The sequence below is a fragment of the Galeopterus variegatus genome, unplaced genomic scaffold (genome assembly GCF_000696425.1).
Source record: "Galeopterus variegatus unplaced genomic scaffold, G_variegatus-3.0.2 Scaffold301, whole genome shotgun sequence".
In the NCBI taxonomy this organism is placed as follows: Eukaryota; Metazoa; Chordata; class Mammalia; order Dermoptera; family Cynocephalidae; genus Galeopterus; species Galeopterus variegatus.
In genome coordinates, this window is record NW_007726412.1 from 495,890 (window position 1) to 518,023 (window position 22,134).

Consider the following 22,134-nt stretch of genomic DNA (forward strand, 5'->3'; position numbering starts at 1 on the left):
TATAGAAGAATATTTAATGATGACTGCTGGAGTAAGAACACTTAAATTTAAACCTTAAATTGGGTACAAATAAGATTAAAAAACCCAACCACTCTGTAATCAGACCTTGAAGTTCACTAATCATTGTGTGCATATCTATAAATGAACTAAAACAAATCTGATAACTAAATGTAAAAGTCATGCAGTGCAGTTACAGTTTTGGCTAAAAGGTCAGGAACTGGGGCAAGCATTGAAGATTATTCATGTACACTCAGCAGGCATTCAGACAATGAACTCTTATACTGTTCCTGTTCTCAGGGGACAACATGACTGTTTTAAATACAGCAGACTGGTTACTGAGTTGCAGCACCCCCTCCTCTGCAACAAGTATGAGAGATGATGGTACACTGCATGTGTTTGAGCGTGTGGTTTGCGCCTCTGGTTTGCTGTCTGTTGCTGTTTCTATGTTTGCACCCCTTTTCTCTGTTTACTAGTTATAAAGAGGAGAAATGAACATGCCTTTTAATTTTTTATTGATAATAGTTGGTTATGTTTTTCTTATCAGTTGGTTTTCTAATCTTAGATTCCTTTGATCAGTAGTATTCTTTTTTCAGGTTTTTCATAATTTTACACAAACGGGTACATATATTGGTTTTCTAACTTCTTATCAGTTTATTATAGGGCTAATTCAGCCCAACAAGAGTTATGTCAATCAGAGCAGTTGAAATAGACTGGACGTACATACAAACTTAATCACCTTCGTAATCTGTAGACTTTCATAATTTAAATTAAATTCTTAACATGGCAAAATGATATTTGCTATTTTACAGACTTTGATAAAAATGCAACATATCTAAAGTACCATTAATAGGCAATATCCCATCACTGTAAAAATTATCAGTGATGAAAGCTATACATTTCAAATTATACATTTTTATTATCTCTTAAATGTTTTGAGCTGTAGATATTAACTACATTCATACACATACACACACACACAGCATATAAACTTTCTCCTATATCAAATGTTAATATGCTATCAATATTAAAAAAATAATACATCATGGCACTGATAACAAGATCAAATTAAAACAAAACTATGAAACTGCTGTGGAACCACTCAATTTTAGAATTAAAAAGAGGAGCTCATGCCTATCATAAATATACATTACAAGCAAGCAGTTAGAACAGGCAGAGTTTGGCTGGATCCTGCTCTATTTCAGATTAATTTAGAATATATTTCATTCAGTGAATAAAGAATACTCCATTGTGCTCATTATTTATACTTATATAGTTTTAGTTTCAATTTTTTTAATTCCACATTTAAAATATACTTTTCATACCTAAAAATATGTTGCCTAAATAAATAAAAAATATTTAGTTACTCCTAATTCTAACACAGGGATCTTTTTCTGTAAAGAGCCAGATCATAAATATCTTCAGCATTGTAGGCTATACTGTCTGTTTCAACTGTTCAGCTCTGCCATAGCAGTACAAAAGTAGCAATAGACAATATGTTAATGAATGAGTGTGGCTGTGTTCCAATAAAACTTTATTTATGGGCCCTAAAATTTAAATTTTATATTATTTTGTGTCAAGAAATATTCTAATTTTGATCATTTTTTAAGCATTTAATATGTAAAAACCATTCTTAACTCACTGGCTGTTCTGTTCTAAAGTAGCGTTCTGTGTTATAAACACAGGCAACATTATAACAGTGAATATATACAATGAATATTTAGTAGTTTATATATAATCTTATCCAGAAACATTTTTCTAAGTGTTAAGTACTGAGTTTTCCTGGTTCTTAATGCTTAGACTTGTGGGACCATGCGGGAAGAACAAGGACTTGTGTGTCGGGGCCACCAAAGGTCTAGATCTTAGCAATAATACACTTAGCAATACTAGATGTGTCACCTTGAACAAGTTACTTAACCTCTCTGAGCTTCATTTCCTTTCTATTAGAGGAGGATGACCCTTTCTTGGCAAGCTTTTTATTTTAAATTATATAATGTGTGTAAATTGGTTGTCAATAAATACCAGTATATTTTTCTTCCTTTAACGAATGATTCAATAATAATTATGCAGCAGTTTTTTAAGGAAAATGACATCATGCATCCTGTTAAAAAACTCTTTTATATTTGATCAGATAATGAACTCTTTTGCATTTAGAAATGTGTAAACTGGGCAAAAGAAGGCAAATTTTTAGTAACAAAATGTCAGGTATACTTTGATTATTAGTGATATAGTCCTGGTGGCATATTGATTTTATGGGTGTTTATGATGCAAATCTCTTCCATTGAGAATAAACTGTTTTATTTTTAATTCTGGGTTTCATTGTTTGAATTGGATTACTTTGAAAAATTATTATAATAAAACAAAAGGCAAAAGCTAAAAACTAATTAATTGGCTTTTCAAGGTCTGTCCATTAACTTTGAGATGTTCAAAAAGATAATCTTAACTGTATGGTTTTTATTAATATAAGTTGCTAGTATCACCTTAAAATCCTATATACTACATTGGTGCTCTTTAAGTATATTGCATTATTCCTTAAAATAATGTTTAAATTGTTTCATCACCTTAATCCTAATTATATAATTACATCTGCATATTTATATTGGAACCAAGTTTTCCTTTCAAATTTTTATTATTTGTAAAATTGTTAAAACGTAAAATGTAAAAATAGAATAAATGCAGTCATACCGTAGCAAGTAAATCAATGATCAGGATTTGCGGGCCACACAGTATCTGTTGTAACCATTGATATCTGCTATTGTTGCACAAAAGCAGCCAGAGACACTGCTTAAACAAATGAGTGTGACTGTGTTCAAATAAACTTGATTAGTGAACATGAAATTTGAATTTTATAAAATTTTCATGTCACAAAATGTTGTTGTTATTTGATATTTTTCATCCATTTAAAAAGGTAAAAACCATTTTTCACTCACAAACAATACAAAAACAGGCCATGGGTCAGATTTGGCCTGACTTCTAATATAGATTTATGTGCCTGTACATGAAGTATGTTGTACATGCCAATCATATGAAAAGTTACTTCCAGATATAGGTAATTCCAGATTCTAATTTGCTTAATGTTGTAAGGATTCATGATTGATTAGCTATACTTCATATACAAAAATACTTAAATCCATCCAGAGTGCTTAGAACATGCTCTAAGAGTAGATTTTCACTTTCTCACTTAATTAAAATGTATCAAGTTCTCATTATATGTCAGGCTCTGTGCTAGGAAATGGGAACCCAATGACCTAAAGAATATGATACTGGCCATTCAGGCTCCAAAAGTCTAGCAGAGGGAAACAGACATAAAAATAATGAAGGCCATAATGTGTTCAAGGTGGGTGCACAGCAGAAGGAGAGAATATTTGATTCTACATGGAAATCAAGAAAACACTTCAAAGAAAAGGCTTAAGGGAACCAAATTTAGACATTCTGACCAGCCTTATTGTGCTTTCTGTATCTGAAATCTATATATCATAGAAAAGAATCTTCTAGAATTTTTCTCATATATAGATGATTGACTCACTTGGAATGAATTTGTTTCTGAATATTATGTGTTTTTGCAGTAGAACTAACTAATACTGTGGCTCTACTAAGTTATAAGTTTCTTCATCAAATTATTTTACAGAATTAAGTATTTTATAAATAGTTAGAAATGAAAGATACTTGGAACTTATAGGTTTTTGAATGAATATATTGATTCAGACAAACATAAATCATAGGCTTTACCAGTTACTAAAATTGGTCGGCAATACTTCTGCAGTGTTATAAATTGTAACCTTCTTGATCTAACTCTTTGTGAAATTCTTTGTAGAAACTAAGCTGTCAAAAGTCACTATGTGTGATTTTGTAGGTCAGAAAGAAGTATATGTGGAATTAGATATAAATAGACTTTTAAGTGGACAACAGTTTAAACACAGATTTATGAAGATGAAATGTAAAATGTAAATTACTTGGGTCACCTTTCAAAGATTAAGCCTGCTATTGCAACAAATGAACATAAATTTGAGTTATGATAATAACCTGGACTTTCTCCAAAAATAATTAATACACATTAATGTTGTACTTAAGTCCTAAAGATAGTCTAAGGAGATAAAATTAAGTTTGCTTTGAAAATATGTGTTTGGGATAGAGATGAAGGTTGGGATGTGAAGAAAGGTCAGCGATTTAGTAGCCATAACTAAGACCTGACAGTAATCATGTACGACCTTGATCTAGTCCCTAGATATCAATTATGTTTAAAGCCAAAAAATAGAAAATCCAGTTATGTGTACATACATTTTACTTTTATTTTTATTTACTTATTTTAGTATTTGTCTTTATGAAAAATACCCAAATTGCAAGTAGATAACTAGTGGGGAGAAGGACCTAACAATACAAGGTTTTTTTTAATGTGATGCTTGTGTACAAAGTGCTATATAAAGTTATTTTATCCCACTTCTAGGGAAATGAACCCTGATTCACTTATTTTGAGCACGTAGAAGAATAAAACCACAGAACTCTTCAACCTAGGACATTAAATATGATTGTTGCTTTTGATGTCCAAACTTTTGTTGTACAAGTTTGAATTTTTTGAAAAATGAGCTTTTCTCCTAAAGAAAGTTTTTACTTGCATTTTATAGCATGTAATGATTTTTGAATACTATCCTGAAAATAACTAAAAATCCCTGTTTAAACTCCATGTTGATTTAAGAAAAACAAAATATAGTTAAAAAAATACATTTGAACATGTCAATGAATTATATACTGGTAATCATTTGGAATGAGGATTTTTACTAGTTTTAGAAAAATAGTAAAACTAGATTTGTTCTATTAATGAACATTTCCAAAGTGCCTAGCATGTATTTAATGAAAAAAAAGTTTCCTGCTACTAGATAAGTATATAATACATCTAATTTAAAGTGTGGAAACAAAATAAATATGAATATCAAGATTCATATTTTTATGAATATCAAGATAATACTTCTTTGTATTCTAACATCTTTTTAATAAATCAACTAACAATATAAGGACTGTCCATTTCACTTCTATTTGACCTCCCTGTTGCTTAAAAAAATCAAATTATTTATTACTTAATATTACTTCTTTTCTTTAAAAAATAAAACCAAAATAGCTTTGTATCTTACTTGGAGCTCAAGATAGGTTTGTTGATGCTCGCTTAATGTGAAATAATTTATTCTCTGTGACAGCATAATTGATTTCTTTCCCCTTTTCCATTTTTTGCTATCCTTTCCTGCAAAGGAAAAATAATTTTCCATCAATGTGCATCATTTTCCCCAAATGCTAGCATCCATTTTGTTGAATTATTACTTTAAAATCCATGCATTTTAGTACACTGAACACTTCTTGGTATTTATGCCTCACTTCATGTACTTTATAGGGATGCCTTTTCTCAGTAAAATAAACCTTCTTTGTCTGTCTTTGACTAAATACAGACCTTTAAAACTTTAGTGAACAGTGTTTCCAGTATAATGAATGAGACCCAAAATTCTCTCTTTGCCTCTTCTTTCTCTTTTTGGCCACTTGAAACTTTTGAATTGAAGAGATTATAATCAAAACCAATGCCAAGTTTTTGAAATCAGGTCAAAGTTGGAATCAAAAGTAAGACTAATCTTCATGTTGGGTTTCTAGACCAGTTTTGTTAGACACAGCTCACATTCTGCCCATCCCACCCTATGCCCAGTTCACAAGTGAAATTATATTACTATTAGTATAATAAATCTATTTTACAAGTATTGTTTATAGGTATAGACACATTTAAATAGGAACTTAGCCACAATTAGAAATTGGAAATTCTGAGAAACCGTCTCATGTCTTAGTTTTGCTGAAGGCTTTGGATTGTGCCTTTTTGTCATAAATGTCAGAAACCACACATTGACGTTGCATCACAGAGAGTTGCCTTTACACCCATCTAGAATATACTCTGGGTTATCTTCATATAGATTAAAGGAATTCTTGTTTAGTTAGTGCTGCCTGAGAGGGAGTATGGTTTAGACTTTGGATTCTGAAAACGCACCGTCTGGTCTCAAATTCTAGCTCTTACCAGCTCTGTGACTATGGGCAAGTTATTTAACCTTTTTATGCCTCCGTTTCCTCATCCAAAAAATGAAGATGTTGATATTATCTACTAACTGTTGTGAGGAGTAAAAGTTAATAGCTGTAAAACACAGGAACAGCACCTGGAATGCATTAAAGTACCTTTTAAGTATGTGCTGTTATTATTACCTACTTTCAAACTTGCTATTTCTTGTTGTCTTTTCAAATATTTCATGAGGAAGAAATGGAAAACATACCTTAGTAGTCTATTCCAATATTTTGCAGTTTTCATTTTTAATAATGTATTCCTAATTACTTTATCTGGGAGATAACCACATTCTTATCATGCTCTGAGCCTTTGTGAAGAGTCGCTGTCATGCGCATAAGCCACTTTCATACCTGAAGGCAGCCTGTTATGCTGAAAAGGTCATGGATGTTAGAGCTAAAGACTTGAGTTAGGATCTTAGCTCTGCCTCCTTCATAGGAACTTACAAAGGCTCCTCAACCCACTCGAACTTCAGTTTCCCTGTGTATGAAATGGATACAGTGATTCATATTCATCAGAATTGTAAGAATTAGCTAAATGTACATTGCCTAGTACATAGTAAACGCTCAAGAAATAAATAATTTTGTAGTTGTAAGTGTAGTTATTAGGTATAACCATAATATGGACTATTATGCAAATTACTACTGAAAAGTAGTAACCACCAATTTATTATTTATCATTACACAAATAATTAGACAATACTTCTCAGATCATTGTTGCTATGGAAGATGGATCAACCTTAAATTTCCCTTTTGCTACGATAAGTAATCCAAGTTTCTTTTCTTCCTCTTCCCAACCTTCGCAGTTCTCTGAATCTTCCAGCAAATCTTCGTATCATTGTTAAATCATGGACACTTAACTGAGAATCTGATCAATTCTGTTCATATGGAAAGAGCATAATCATTACTGCATGTTTTGCCATCTATTAATTGCTCTTCTAACAGAGTAACGTTGCTGGCTTGCTTGGTTGGTGGGTACCCTATGGCCCCACTATTCTTTTTTGCTACATTTGTTTATAGTTGGCTACCTTCAGCTTTCTTTATAGTTTTCTGCTTGCTTCTAAGTTACTTAACTGTATCATTCCATTTATGTCCAAAAAACACAAGAGGTGTTAAGTGAAAATAATTTAGTTTATTCCCTTGCTGCTGTGATATATTTAGCAGAGCTTTGCCAATGAAGGGAAAATATGGTGTGACAAAATGGGTAGAGGATTTATCACTGCCCCCTCATTGCGTGTAATAAGGACAATAATGTGTGCCAGGTTACATCATTGCCAAGAGAAGATTTTGCCAAAATACACCACCTCAAAGTAGAAATAATATATTAAAAGAGTTTTCAGAAGATGTACGTGCTGCTGTGGAAGTCATCTCTTACTTTATGATTATCTCTATAACACATGAAAAATTGTTATATCATTAAAATAAAAAGCCCAACACCTTAGTCTTTAGTCTTTTCTAGAGCAGCAGAGTTGTTGAGTACCTCATTTTTTTTTTTTTTTTTGTCTTTTTTCGTGACCGGTAACGGGATCGCAACCCTCAGTGTCGCGCCCGTACCGTGACCGGCAATGGGATCGCAACCCTCGGTGTCGCGCCCGCACTGCGCTCAACCGGTGAGTGGACCGGTCTCTATATGGGATCCGAACCCTCAGCGGGAGCGCCGCCGCACTCCCAAGCGCTGCACTCTACCAAGTGCGCCACCGGGCCAGCCTGAGTACCTCATTTTTCACCCATCACATGAATAGGCCTGTGGTTTCTGTATTTGCAAATGCCTCCATTGTACTCCTATGCAGCCAATTTTTAAAAATACCTTCTTGGGAAGAATAAAACATAAGCTAGTAAATCTCTTTGTTATGATTTGGATTAAATGTGCTGAAGACCGACTGATGATTCCTTTTTTCTGTCTATTGACTATATCAGAGTGTGCTTTAGGTGAGTTAAAAATGCAAATATGTGTACTGCTGTTTCACTTTGTAAGGTTGACTGCCTTTAAAAGCCAGATTCGAGAGAACTAGCTTAGCCAGAGGATTTTAGATTAAATCCTCTTTAAATGCATGTCCATTTAGAAGTTAAATTAACAAAACTTTCCTCATCAACTTCTCAAGTTTCAAGTTTTCTCTTGCATGCCCATGGTAGCTAGAAAAGTCACTAAGAGAACAGTCAGGGTCTTTGATATAAATTTAGAAGTAAAACTCACATGTACTTATTCTTCTGCATAGTGTCTCTTCTTGCAGTCAAAACAGAGCCCTTGAACAGCAGTGAAACCACAACCACGACTGGAGATGGAGCGCTTGACACTTTTACTGGGTCAGGTAAAGCCTTTAGCTCATGTGTCCTTACGTACACGTTGGGGTACATACACATCCTCCTCCTTGTGAATAAGCAGAATAAACATCAAAGCCGTTAGAACTTTGATCTTTATAAAGATAGCAGTAAATTCACTTTTTTGAAGAACTAATTGTCATAAAACTATGCAATTTTTTGGAAGTATATTTGGAATCATTTGCTGGATTTTCAGTCGGCAGTTTAACAATCCCATGATTTTCTTATTAGAGGTAAGCGGACCTGGCTTCCTTCTAATTGTTTTATGCAGTATTTAATTAATTTAATAATTAGGTTGTAATAGCCAACCTTGTTCTTTCAACTTACCCATTGATATCACATAAAAGCCGCTTTCTGTCCAACATTCAAGATGTAAAACTATCCATTTGATTCCTTCTAAATAACCTTGTTTCCTCTCAGTTTAAAAAACTCCTCCTGTGTAAGCAGCTGAGTGACAAGTATTAGAGGTTAATGGGCTGCAGGAGAGCACATGCTGGTTGCATTAGAACCAGCCTCTGAAAGAACTGGTATGCTTCAAAGAGAACAATAGCATGTCTTTAAACATCAATCCTTTTTGAATATAAATACCTGATAACTCCCAGCTGGGCACAAAGGGCGTGAATTAAATTGACTTAAAGATTTTTTTTAAGTAACAATATTTGGTTTGGCTTATCATCTGGTGAGAGGACTTTTTTAACCTGAGGAGGGATGTGTATATCAGAAAGAAGAACATTAAACCTAGAAAAGTATATATGGTAAATTCAATCTTGGTTCTGTTTTTCTACTTTAAAATATTTTACATTTATTCATGTTCTCATGTACAAGAATTTTCTGTAAAAAGAACTGAGGTATGTCTTTGAGAATAATATCGCTATAGCAGATAACTGATTTTATAGATACAGATGATCCAATTTTATTAGTTCACACTGATTGGAAGTGGTTGCCATGTATTTAAATAAATACCTGAATTGATTGGAAGTGGTTGCCATGTATTTAAATAAATACCTGAATTAACACTCCACAGTTGTGAATAAACTTGGCCTGGAGGCTCATATGTGCTAACCTATATCCCTTCTAGCAATTCACCTGCCTCCCAGGAGATAAATAGATACCAACTTATTGTAGCGTACTCTATTGCTTACTTTTCATAGCTCTTGTGAATTTTCTCTACAGAGTAAATATATATGAACACATTTTTAAGGAAAGGAATGGAATTATTAATTGCTGACATACTCTGACAGTATACCACAAGTGAATTGGAAGCTGAATGACAAAACTATAGAATGTTAGCTCCAGAAAGAATTTCAGAGCTCTCTGATCCATTTTATAGACAAGAATACTGAGGTGCACAGAGAAGTTAACAGTGGTTAAGGCCACACCATCAAGGCCCCACATCTGGTCAGTGATATAAATGAGTCTGGAGTCATGTCCTGATGATCAGTCTCTGGGTCCTTTCTATAATACTCCATTGGAAAATAAAAAGATGTGAAAAGAAATAGGTGTAAATAATCATCCTGTCTGAAATTCACTCTTTACCTTTACACATATTTCCCAAGTTTTCTTTTAAGAACTATCTAGGGCTGCATTGTCCAGTAAAGTAGCCACTAGCCATATGTGGTTATTTAAATTTAAATTAATTAAAATTTGATAAAATTAAAAAATTTTGTTTCTAGTCACACTAAACACATTTCCTGTGTTTAAGCGCTGCCTGTGGTTAGTAGCTTCCATATTGGACAACTCAGATATAGAACATTCCCAACACCACAGAAGGTTCTATTTGACATCAGTGATCTAGGACAGGGATTCTCAATTGCAGCACTATTAAAAATTTGGGCTAATTCTTTATTTTGAGGGAGCTATCCTCTGCATTATAAGATGTTCAGCAGCATTCCTGCATCCACCCCCAAATGCCAGGATCACTCCTTAGTTGTAACAACCAAAAATGTTTCCAGAGATTTTAAGTGTCCCCTGGCAGGCAAAATACCCCCAACCCCCATTTCTGACTTCTCATCTCATTGAGAGTCACTGATACAAGGTGTGATGATAATAAGAGTAAAAGTTTAAAATTGCTTGACACCATCCTCTGAGAAACTGATAAAAGACATTAAAATTTCATTTTAATTAGTGTTCAGGACAGTTTTAAGATAAGCAGTTTTACTTACTTTTGTATGAAGAGATGTAGTACAATGAGTCAAGCACTTTGGGTAATGTCTCTGATTAATTAAATGATGATGGGAAATAAAGCAGAGGATTTTCAAATTTGTGCATGGTAGTCCAGAAATCTTCTAGAGATTAAGCTACTCTTTATAGGAACAGTCTTTACTTTGATCAGCATAACCACAACTCACTTTAATCCAATTTTGTTGTTGTTTTCAGTTATCTGCTAATTTATAAGAATAAAATGTACACATTTTTGTAAAGAAGCAGAAACTCTCCAGTTTTTATTTCTTGTATGAACATCTTAGTTATCTAGCCAAAGGTTTTGTATTCTATTTAGAAATCAACATGTAGACATTAAAATGAAATTGTGAAGGTTAATAGAGTTTTTATTGTGTTGTGGGTACATTATTCTAGTGATTTCTAGATTTATTCATTAGAGAGAGAAAGCATCCTAAATATTAAAAATTGTGTTATGTATATAGGTTTTTCCTGAAATGTATAATTCTGCTCTGTCTTATTTAATAAAAGCTGCTACAGTGAATGTTTCTTTTCATTATTTGAGGTCTCTTTGGAAAAACCTTGTATTTTACAATCTTGAGAATATAGCCCAAGTCAAATGAGCTAAGGTGAAGTTCCATAGAAGAGACAAAATAACATAAAATTAAGCCTCACTTAACTATATTCTGCTAAACAGAGTATTCATCATTATGAAACAAAGATCTAAGTTCCTGTGGAATAACACCGTTGTTATGTAATATACATTTAATCCCATAATGCAGTGCATGAAGTCTATTCTCATTAAGTTGATTTGAAATTTTTAAATTTTTAAGTTTTTAATAAATAGAAAATGAATAATTTATTTTTCAACTTATTTTCAACTATATATATATAGCAAATTCACTTAAATTTTAGTTACTGAAAATGTTTAGAACATAGCACCTTTAGTCATGATTTTCAAAATTGATTCATGATATTTTTGAAAATATACTTATTGCATTATGGAAAACTAAAATATACTTTCCATACTCATAGCTTTTAAACATATTCAATTCTTCATGTTTTTGAAGCAACAGATCACAAGGGTACTTAATAGCATTTGGATATAGAAATATATCATGTTTCATAAAATAGTTAGCAACCTAAACCTATTTGTCACTTTGCAATTCTAAAAGTTTAGCTCCAGAATTATTATGAACAACTTAGAAAGGACACAGTACTTTGAAGTATAACTATGATTGATTAGACTAAACTAATTCCAGCACTGCATTGTGTACTACTTTAATCTTTTTGAAAAGTGAATGAACAGCAGATGGCCTAATAAAGACACTCTGTGTGCTTGCGCAGTATGGATTGGCTCTGAAGGGCCTGGCTCAACACTTTAGAGTCTATATATTTGCAGTACATCTGTCTTAGTCAACGAAGATGGTTAAAGGAAAGAGAAACTTCCAAAGTTTTGGATATATTCCAGTTTGGGGCTGCATGTTTGGATGAACTGTTAGTAGGACCTGACTTTCCCCTTTAAGTTCTTCTCAGTAAAGTATTATCTCTGATAGTTCAAAATTATTTGTTAATATGATTGCTTCTATGTTTTGTGATAATGTTTTTAAAAAAGTGTTACATCATAACCCATGTTTTTTATGTATATTCCAACTATTACTAGGGTATTTTGGACTCTAAATTTTTAACTTCTCATCTGATTGGTAAAGTGAAAGGAAATAGAAAAATAAAATATTTAACAGCTAGAAGATGACGGGTAGAACATCAGTTTTTAAAAATTTTTGTTGTATTTCAGTTAGAATAAATATAAAGAGCAGCAATATATATTGCCATCATATTTGGAATTCAAAATGTAAAGTTTGCCAATTAAAACAATTTTCTTTTATATCATGAAATCTTAATTACCCTATAATCAAAGATATTAATTTATAGTATGTTAATACCTAAGAACATGCTGCTGATGTGAGAAAATGGAAGAGTGATAGAGAAAATGATTTGTGAGAGGAATGTTTTATTTCATGCTCATAGAACAAAACTCGAAACAGTTTAGTTAGGAAAAAGTGTTTAGGCAGCTGTTTCTTTTTAGAAAATGAATTTTAGAAAATGAATGCATTTTTAGAAACATGTACTTAACATGGTAATTTCTTTAAATTGGTTATGTATAGTCCATGGAGTATATTCATGAAGCAGCCTTTTGTGCTCTGGTTTTTTGTGTCTTACAGTAATAACAAGTAGTGGCTACAGCCCCAGATCAGCGCATCAGTATTCCCCACAGCTATATCCTTCCAAGTAAGTGGTTGGTAGATTTCCTTCAGATTTGTTAGAACGGTTTTCCAGAATTACGTTTATTCATCTGTGTTCACACAATACTCATGTAACAATTTTAAATTGACGAACATTAATGTACGTAAATGTATTATAGACAGATAGACATGTAGATATATTGGGCATATAGATAAATATCCTGTACAAATTAGAAAGAGAGACCTCCACATTTATCTGGATAATTCTCTCTATTCTATTTATTTACATATCTTTAGGAAAACATCAAGCTCAAATCATAATACACAATCTTTTTTAATGAAAATTCAAAAATACTGGCTAGTTTAAAGAAAATCTAAAGACCCTACATTTTATCCAAACATCAACACTCCATAATTTGTTCCATCACCGAAATATTTTTATTAGATTTCAAGTTCTAATAAACATACTTTTTGGAGAATATGCTTTATTGTTCCTATAGCTAACACAATCACCTTATTGAGGACAGTGGTAGATAATTCAAGTTAAACCAAATTGAGTGTATATCTGAATTTGTTTGGAATCAGCCAGATGTGCCAAGAGTCTGGATTCCTGATACATATGCATTTAAATATGTTATTTTCTGCAGCATCTGGAGTATTCTTAAGTATAGGCTGGGGAATGTATATCCAGTTAGGAACATTATGTAAAATGTTAAAATGTGGCAGGATGAAGAGAATGGAATTCCATTTCTTTTCAGGAAGTCTCCTTTTTTATTTTTTAAGGTTTCCAATTCTTAGTAGAGAATCCTTGGTAGAGCTTTTAGATCGACTTTTGTAGTCATTGTATAGCATTAGGTCACTCATGGTGACTGTAGATAAGCTCATGAGCATATTAATTAACTGACCTGTGCTCCAATTCTCCTTACCTACATATTAATTGGAGTACTATTTCAAATCCAAACAATAATTATAGACCTGGAAGAGACTTTAGATATAATAGCTTAACTAAATTTCTCATTTTACAGGTGAAGTGTAGATGTAAGGAGTGTAAATTATTTGTTTGAGGTCACTAGACTGGCAGAGCCTGGGCTCCTGACTTTCAGACAATTGTCCTTTCCTATATTATTAAAATTATACTGTGAATAAAGAGGAGAATTACTTCCTGAGTATTATAGGGTTTCACTGAATCTAAGCTGTCTGAATTAATATGCAGTCTTTGTTGCCACAGTAATGCTATTTTTCTGATATTTAGGCCCTATCCACACATTCTTTCTACACCAGCAGCTCAAACAATGTCTGCCTATGCAGGCCAGACTCAGTATTCGGGGATGCAGCAGCCAGCCGTCTACACAGCCTACACACAGACAGGACAGCCCTACAGCCTGCCCACTTACGGTATTTCACATCTTCTATCTTCTCCTTCTTTTATTATAAGCAGGTAATCCTGCTGGCTAGTAGTTTTATATTCTAATGTAAGTTACAACTCAGAAAGAAGATCATCTTATTAATTAAATGGTTTGCACATGCACTTTCTAAACAGATTTGGGTGTGATGTTGCCAGCAATCAAGACAGAGAGTGGACTTTCCCAAACTCAGTCCCCGTTACAGAGTGGCTGCCTCAGTTACAGCCCAGGGTTTTCCACGCCACAGCCAGGCCAGACACCTTATTCTTACCAAATGCCAGGTAAGTAGCCACACGTAAAACATGTTATGGGAGAGCAAATTCTTTGAATGAGACTCCTTGGCTTCAGACTAGAAATATCCAGTCCTGAAAACAGTTTTAAGCCTTACCACTGCTCACAAAATTTCTTAAGACAAAGAAAACATGATGAAAATATTTGAGCATACATCAAGAAATATGACCCATACCAAATTTAAATACCTAAGTTTAAGCTGCATAACATCAGCAGGAAACCAAGTCGAAGCAAAGCAACGTTTAAGCAAGACATCGGGTCAGTCACACATTTGGAGTCTACTTAAGTGATTCTAAAAATTCACAGTGCTCAAGTAGATATGAACCAAAGTTTTAATAAAAGGCCGGTTTAGAGAATAAATAAAAAAAAATTCGCAGTACTACCCGGTATTTTCTTTTCAGTATTCCTTAAGTATGTAATGCTGTTATGATTATATTTAACAGTGAGTTAGTTCTTTCTAAGTTCCTCTCATCACTGAGTGATTGAGAATCTTTTGTTCATTCCTAAAATACCTCTCCCCTATTGATACTATATCTCTTACTAGGACTATTTATGTAATTTGTCCCTCCTCACAAAATTCTCCATGTATGATGATTATTTATTTTTTCTTGTTTTTTGCTTCCATTCAAAATTTTATTCGATCTTTATGTAATAGTTGCTGAAGGAATTTTAGTGATATAGTAAGAACATTAAAAGCTAGCTCTTATCTGTCATTTTGTCTATATTGTTAAGGATAAATTTGGGTCTTCTTTACATATTTGAACGACCTGATGATTGACATTTTCATCAATTGACTAAAATGGAATAATTACTTAGACATCTTTGGCTGAAATGGCAGGCGTCTTTTTTACCTAGAATGTAGGTAGAAACATATTTGCGTGCACAGTGAGCCACACAGCTTCAGTTAGCACTGTGACAAAGCATTTTCATTTACTCCCCAAATACTTTCATATTGTCTGTCGCAAACCAGGTTAAGTGTGTTGATTGTGTAATACCAATGCCAGTCAAAACACGGTAAAACAAGGAACCAGCTGCCTCATTAGTCTTTCACTTTGCTCCTTATAAGTACATTTCATAAGGACATATTTAAAAAAAAAATCTGTAATTGATAGTCCAGTGGTTTTTGCCCTAATTTAAAAAGTAATTAAATAAATTTCAGGCCTTATAGTAAAGTTTTAGAACGCTTCTAAACCTTTGATTCTTGCAGTATAAACAGTTCTTTTTTGAGTCTGAACCCTAATTCACAGCTCTTTTTGTTCCGACAAAAGGACATAAATGAACTAAAAGAGCTGCAGCAGCAATTCTAAATGAGTTCTGTGTGTTATTTCCTAAGCTAATAACCCCATTCAAATGTTCTACTCCAGTGGTTTTTGTATGCAAATGAAGTTAACATAATAATTTGAAAGTTCCATAGTTTCCTGAAAGTAGGCTCAGTCTGTGTAAGATTCTGTTCTTTGATTACTCCTGCATTTGCAGACGCTTAACCTCTTGAGTGTCAGCCCTAGTCCTTGTGAAGGCTATTCCCAAGTGTCCCTACTTAGTCCAACAGATTCAACAGGAAAGTCTTCATCAGCTGTCACAAGAGGGATATAGCTAAACACATTTTCTTTATAAATCTCTCAACTTCAAATTTCACTGCCTTTGCAACAAAATTAAAAATGTTTTTCTCTCACTGAATTCTCTAAAGGGAAACATTCTTATCACTTTACAAGAAACACTTTTTAAATGCAATTTGTTCTTTACCTCTAGGTTCTAGTTTTGCACCATCATCTACTATTTATGCAAATAATTCAGTTTCCAATTCAACGAATTTCAGTGGTTCACAACAGGTATAGTAGCTTTTTGTATTTATGTCTTTTGTATCTATTGCAGATTTTTGGAGGGTAATTTTAAGTTGCCATATAAGTGTGTATTCTCCCACAATAAAGTTTCTTTATTTAAAATTATGACAGCATTTGAGTATAATAAAAAATTAGCTATCTCAAATTCTTGGGATATTTTATTCTGTCTGTTTTAGATTTCTTGGTTGCTAAAGGTTTACTCTTTAAACATTTAAGCTGTAGTTGTTTTGATCATTTGGTATGGAATTACAAAATGTATTAGATACTTTCCTGTTATCCCAAAATATACTAAACATAATTTCATTTTTCTTGATATAACACAGTTGTTATGAATATCAGTTGACTGAACTATAATCGATCATAGGATTGTGCTGTAGATTATATGACATTTTCAGTCCTAAGAAGTATCATTTGTTACTAAATAAGATGTCTCTAGAACTACTGTTGGCTTTTTAAAAATTTTTCAGTTATATGAATTTTTCTAATGAAAAATTTCTACTTTACGGACAACTGTGATTTTTTGCTATTGTCACTCTGTTTTCCTTTAGTAGTCCTTAGTACTCCTGATTATGTTTTTCTAATATCTTTGTGACTTTTAAAATCTAGCTTGTTAGAATTATGTTTGGAACAAGAGCGAATGTTCTTGAACAAGTGAGTCCGCTCTGATTGAGGTGAATTTGTGATATGTGTTGACACTTCAGAATCTTTTGTTCATATTTACTGATTCTCAGCTATGTTCAGAGTAGTTGAGATTGAAGGGTAGCTGGTTTCTGGGCAGGCAATACACTATTTTACTTTAATATAATTGCTGGACTTTTATGAATTCTAAAATGTAAGTTACTACACAGGTGCTTGCTCTTTGGATTTACTGAAGGAATTCTATTGCCTTCTTTTAGTTTTATTAACCTAAAATGCAAAAGTGAAATTTTGCTTATTAAAGTAGTGTGGAATAACAATACTTCAATAGGATTAAATGGTGTGATTTGGCATTAGTAAGAAAATATGGTTTCTTAAAACATTAATCATCAGAGCCGGTATGCACATTTTATTAAAAAATCGAGAATTTTTGATAACTTAATTTTATTCATTTATTTATTGATACAGCAGATATTTATTGAGCACTTGCTCTACATTAGATTTTTTTTACTAGGGATTGAAGATTAAGAAATAATGTCATTGTTCCCTGCTCTCTGGAAGGACATAGTCTTCCTAAAGAAACGGAAATGAAAATAATATGGACGGAGGGGGGATATAATGAATATAATAACAGAAATATACACTAGAAAGAGTGGTAGTATAAAAGAGAGACTATTCCATTCTATTTGAGAGGATTAAGAAAAGATTCATAAAGGAGAAGAAAATTTGTTTACTAAGATTTGATCATAAAACAGATCTAATTCTATCTAAAGATTTACGTACAATGGACTGAATATAAAATGTAATCTGTATTTTGGACCGTGGTCTCAGTATCAGTTTATTCTCTTAGCAATACTTATTGAGTATGTATTAGGTATTAAGAACTGGTCTGTATACTGTGGACATGAAGGTGGGACAGGGTGAATCAGACCTGCTTCCTGCCTCATGGAGCTTACAGCCTACCTGACAAATGGACAATAAATCAGTAACACACAAATAAATGTAGAATTAGAAAATGTGAAGGAAGAGAATAGGGTCCTATTAAAAATATTAATGGAAATTTAATTTTGAATAGGAGAGGTTTTATGGAAGGCCTCTCTATAGAAACCACATTTAGGCCAAAACTTCTAAGAGTCAGATGAAGAATGAAGGCAAGGGTGTTTTAGGTGAAGAAAGCAGCATGTCCCAACCCCCCAAGAGGTGGAACACTTGGTACTTCATTGAACTTGAGAAGGCTGGAGTTTAGTTAGTCCATGAGGGGCAGGTAGGGAAACATACATTTGGAAAGATAGACAGGGCCTGCTCACCTACAGCCCCATGGTTTACAATCAGAAACTGGGATCCCATTCCAAGCCCAGTAGGAAGCCATTAAATGATTTTGAGCAGAAGAATAACATCATATAATTTATGTTTTGAAAAGATTTCTCTGCCTTCAGGGTCTTTGGAGAAAGTAAAAAATGGAAACATGATAAATTTGAAAGTTAGTATATTAGCTGCAGCAGAAGTGAAGGTAGCTTGGACAAGGGTGACAACCGTGGAAATAAAGAGGAGAGAACTTAGAGATATGATTGAGTACAAAAAGACATGCTATTTGCTAGAGGCTATTAGTCTGGACCTTTCCAATATGTAACTTCATCTTCTTCTGAGGGCCTTAGCTGGCTACAGAGAGTTTCAGCACACAGATACTAGAGTTTGGCTCTCCAGGTTCAAATTCCAGCTCTGAAACTTACTAGGCTGTATGACCTTGTACAAATCACTTAACCACTCTGTGCCTTAGTCCTCTTCATTGTAAAATGGGGATGATAATACTACGACATAGGAGGTTGCGAGGATTAAATGTGTAAATCTATTAATCTATTTAAGCCCTTAGAACAGTGCCTTGACATAGAGTAAGCACTATATAAATGTTTAGTGTCATTGTTTTATTCTGAGAAAGACCCCTTGCTAGGAACTTTGTTCAAATATTAAAGAAGTTTTGTTTTTGTTTTTGTTTTTTTGGCTCACAGGTGGTAGTGGAGAATATCAGATCTTAAAATTAATAGACTAATAGAATTTTAGTTTCTTACCATATTACTTAATTCTTTTCTGATAATACATATATTTACTTATCCAGAGATTTTCCTTTTTTGGAAACTATGTCAAATGTGGATCTTTGTTCCCTTCAGAATATGTCACATCAGAGGATCTTAATCCTGACCAAGGATTTTTCATCACTGATAACATTTTGGGCTAAAACATGCTGTATATATTAAACACCATTTATCATAACAAATCCTTACTCATTATCTCAATATGTAAAAGGATTTTGAAGGATCGTGTCATTTTAAGGTTCTTAACATTTTTTAATAAAAAGCTGGTCAGGAGAGTTGATCCAATGCTTTCATTTTTCTCCATAACAGAAAAGGAAAACTAAATTTTTGAAAACCTCACTAAAGACTAAGTCAAGGCCTCAGGACACATGTACTTCATAGGAGGCCGAGTAAGGAAATCACTTATTCATCTTCTTTCATTTACTCTTTACCTCCTGCCAAGAAAACAAAACTATCAAGGGTACCCTAGAAGGGGAACAAAAATCACAAGAATGCAGAATGAGGTCTGTGCGGAAGCTGGGAGGGGCAGCTACAACCCCTCCTTGCTGGTGATGTTAGCAGAGGTATAAGATCTGATCTGGTGAATCCAGACCAATTCCATCTCCTTCTCTCCTCTTCAGGCGTATAGGTCCTGATGATGTAAATCCTTGGATGAATAGCTATGGGTGACAAAGTGAATCATATACAACCTTTATGTAGATTAATATTTGTGTCCTGAACCTCGCTCGCAAAACCAGCAGGGGTAGTTCATTACTACGTGCACGTAGAAGATGCCCACAAAATAGTCTTTGCTCATCAGGATCACCTCAAAGCCATGGACTCAAGAACAAATGGAGCCAAATACTAATCTTTCAATTACCATAGTGACTGGTTTTCTTTGGAGCAAGCATACTAGAAGATAATTTCTCTTTCAAACATATACATCTTAATTATTGTTTCAGGATTATCCATCCTACACAGCCTTTGGCCAAAACCAGTATGCACAGTATTACTCAGCATCAACGTACGGAGCATATATGACTTCTAATAACACAGCCGATGGCACGTCATCATCAACCTCGACCTATCAGTTGCAGGAAACTCTCCCAGGACTGACTAGCCAACCAGGTACAGATCTTCACCCAGGTGAAATACTTTTATATGCTTTGCAGTATTTAATAAAATGGACATTTCAAAAGCATGGCTGGAAGCTCCCAGATAATTGTGCTGATGTTTAGTCTGTTTTAGCATTTCCATAAAATGAAGCTCCTCTGGCATTTTGGAAAACTTTTCTTTTAGATATGGGACAAATTGGAGATTTTAATTTCAAAATGACTGTATCCATAAGAACATGAATATAAAAAGGTGAATGGATCTTTTGCCAGGCTAATTCTTTTCCACTAAAAAATGTATTTATTTTTGATTATACATAGTTATGGGGTACAGAGTTGACTATCAATGTTTGTGTACAGTATGTGATAATCAAATCAATATCATTACCATGTTCATCATTACAAATCATAATTATTGTTAGTGTCCCTAACCCAATTACTCCCTAGCCCCACTCCCCTTGCCCTTTCCCACCTCTAATAACCATAGGTCTGTTCTCTCCTGAAAGTTCAGTGTATTATTGTGGTCAAGAACTCGACAAGAAGGAAAAGTTGTAATTATCTTCATTGAGTATAAACGATAATATTTCCTTTATACTAGAGAGACCTCACCTTTATGAATCATCAGTGGCTGTAGCCAGTAAACATTTACTACATGCCTAGGATTTTTAGGATAAGTGGTAGGTAGTTTAATAACTTGTTCCTGTCAGTGCATATTTAAAATCCATTGTATTAAAATCCACTGCATTCTCATTGGAATTGTATTTACTACACATATTTCACACAGCTGAAATATGTAAAATTAAAAGCAAGTTTAACAGAAATTCAGTGTGATCACAGTAAAAATTTCGAGACTTTTTGGAGAAATTATCAAGGTGATTCTAAAATTACCAGGAAAGGTGTAGGATTTAGAATAGCCAAAAAAATTCTGAGAAAAAAAAAAAAACCAAGTTTGAAGGCTCACATAGCCTGATTTCAAGACTTATAAAGTACAGTAATCAAGAAAATGCAATATTTACAAAAGGATAGATATATAAAGCAAAGAAACAGAATGGAGAGTCCAAAAGTCTAGACTCCATACATACACTAGAAAACTGATTTTTGACAAAGGTGACAGGCAGTTGAATGGAGAATGAACAGTTTTTTCAACAAATGATGTTGGAACAATTGGACATCAATATGCAAAAGTAAAAAGAAACTCCACTCATACCTCATATATAAAAATTAACTCAAAATGGATTATAAATCTACGTGTAAAAACTAAAACCTCTAGAAGAAAATATGGAGGAAATCTTTGTGACCCTGGTCTATGTAAAGATTTTATAATTATGACTCAAATACACAATCTGTTAAAAAAGAAAAGATAAATTAGATCTTATAAAATTAAGAACTTCTACTCTTCAAAAGACACTATTATGAGAATAAAAATACAGGCCACATATTGGGAGAAATTATTTGCAAAATACATATCTGACAAAGGACTTATATCCAGAATATATAAAGAACTCTCAAAAATTAATGAGAAAAATGAGTTTAGGAAGTTTTGTAAATGTCATTAATGTCTTAAAGTACATATTTCTGCCTTCAGTTATTTGAAAAATTCAAATTTATCTCTGCTTCTTTTTAATCTACCTTTGGAAGGGGAAGAAAATAGAGAAACATGGTCATAACACTAAATTCTTTTCCAATTGGACCAGTGGGAGCAAGATGATCAATACCATTAAACAATTACTTACTGAGTGCCTATTAGGGACCAGCCCCTGTGCTAGAAACTGTTTCAGCAGTCAATGAGCTCTCTGCCTACCTTTAGCTCCCATTTAACAAGCAAGACAAAGATGAAGCAAATAATTACAGTAATGATGGGTGATGAGAAAGGAAGAATGGTAGATAATATGAGGAATAGTAAGTAAACTAATTTGGACATAAAAAGTAACAATGAAACTGGTTTTTTTTTTTTTTTTTTTTTCCTTTTTTTGACTGGCCCCCCT

At 33.3% G+C, this 22,134-nt stretch overlaps 1 protein-coding gene across 2 annotated transcripts in view; it reads left to right on the forward strand.

Annotated features, from left to right (window-relative positions):
* The window catches only part of EYA4 (EYA transcriptional coactivator and phosphatase 4), a 254,223-nt gene that overhangs the window by 187,728 nt on the left and 44,361 nt on the right, over positions 1-22,134 (forward strand). For both annotated transcript variants that reach the window (XM_008567174.1, XM_008567175.1), the window contains exons 5-10: positions 8,295-8,387; positions 12,777-12,843; positions 14,050-14,192; positions 14,338-14,481; positions 16,241-16,320; positions 20,000-20,165. In XM_008567174.1, the coding sequence (XP_008565396.1) occupies positions 8,295-8,387; positions 12,777-12,843; positions 14,050-14,192; positions 14,338-14,481; positions 16,241-16,320; positions 20,000-20,165 (693 nt within the window). The remainder of the gene's footprint in view (positions 1-8,294; positions 8,388-12,776; positions 12,844-14,049; positions 14,193-14,337; positions 14,482-16,240; positions 16,321-19,999; positions 20,166-22,134) is intronic.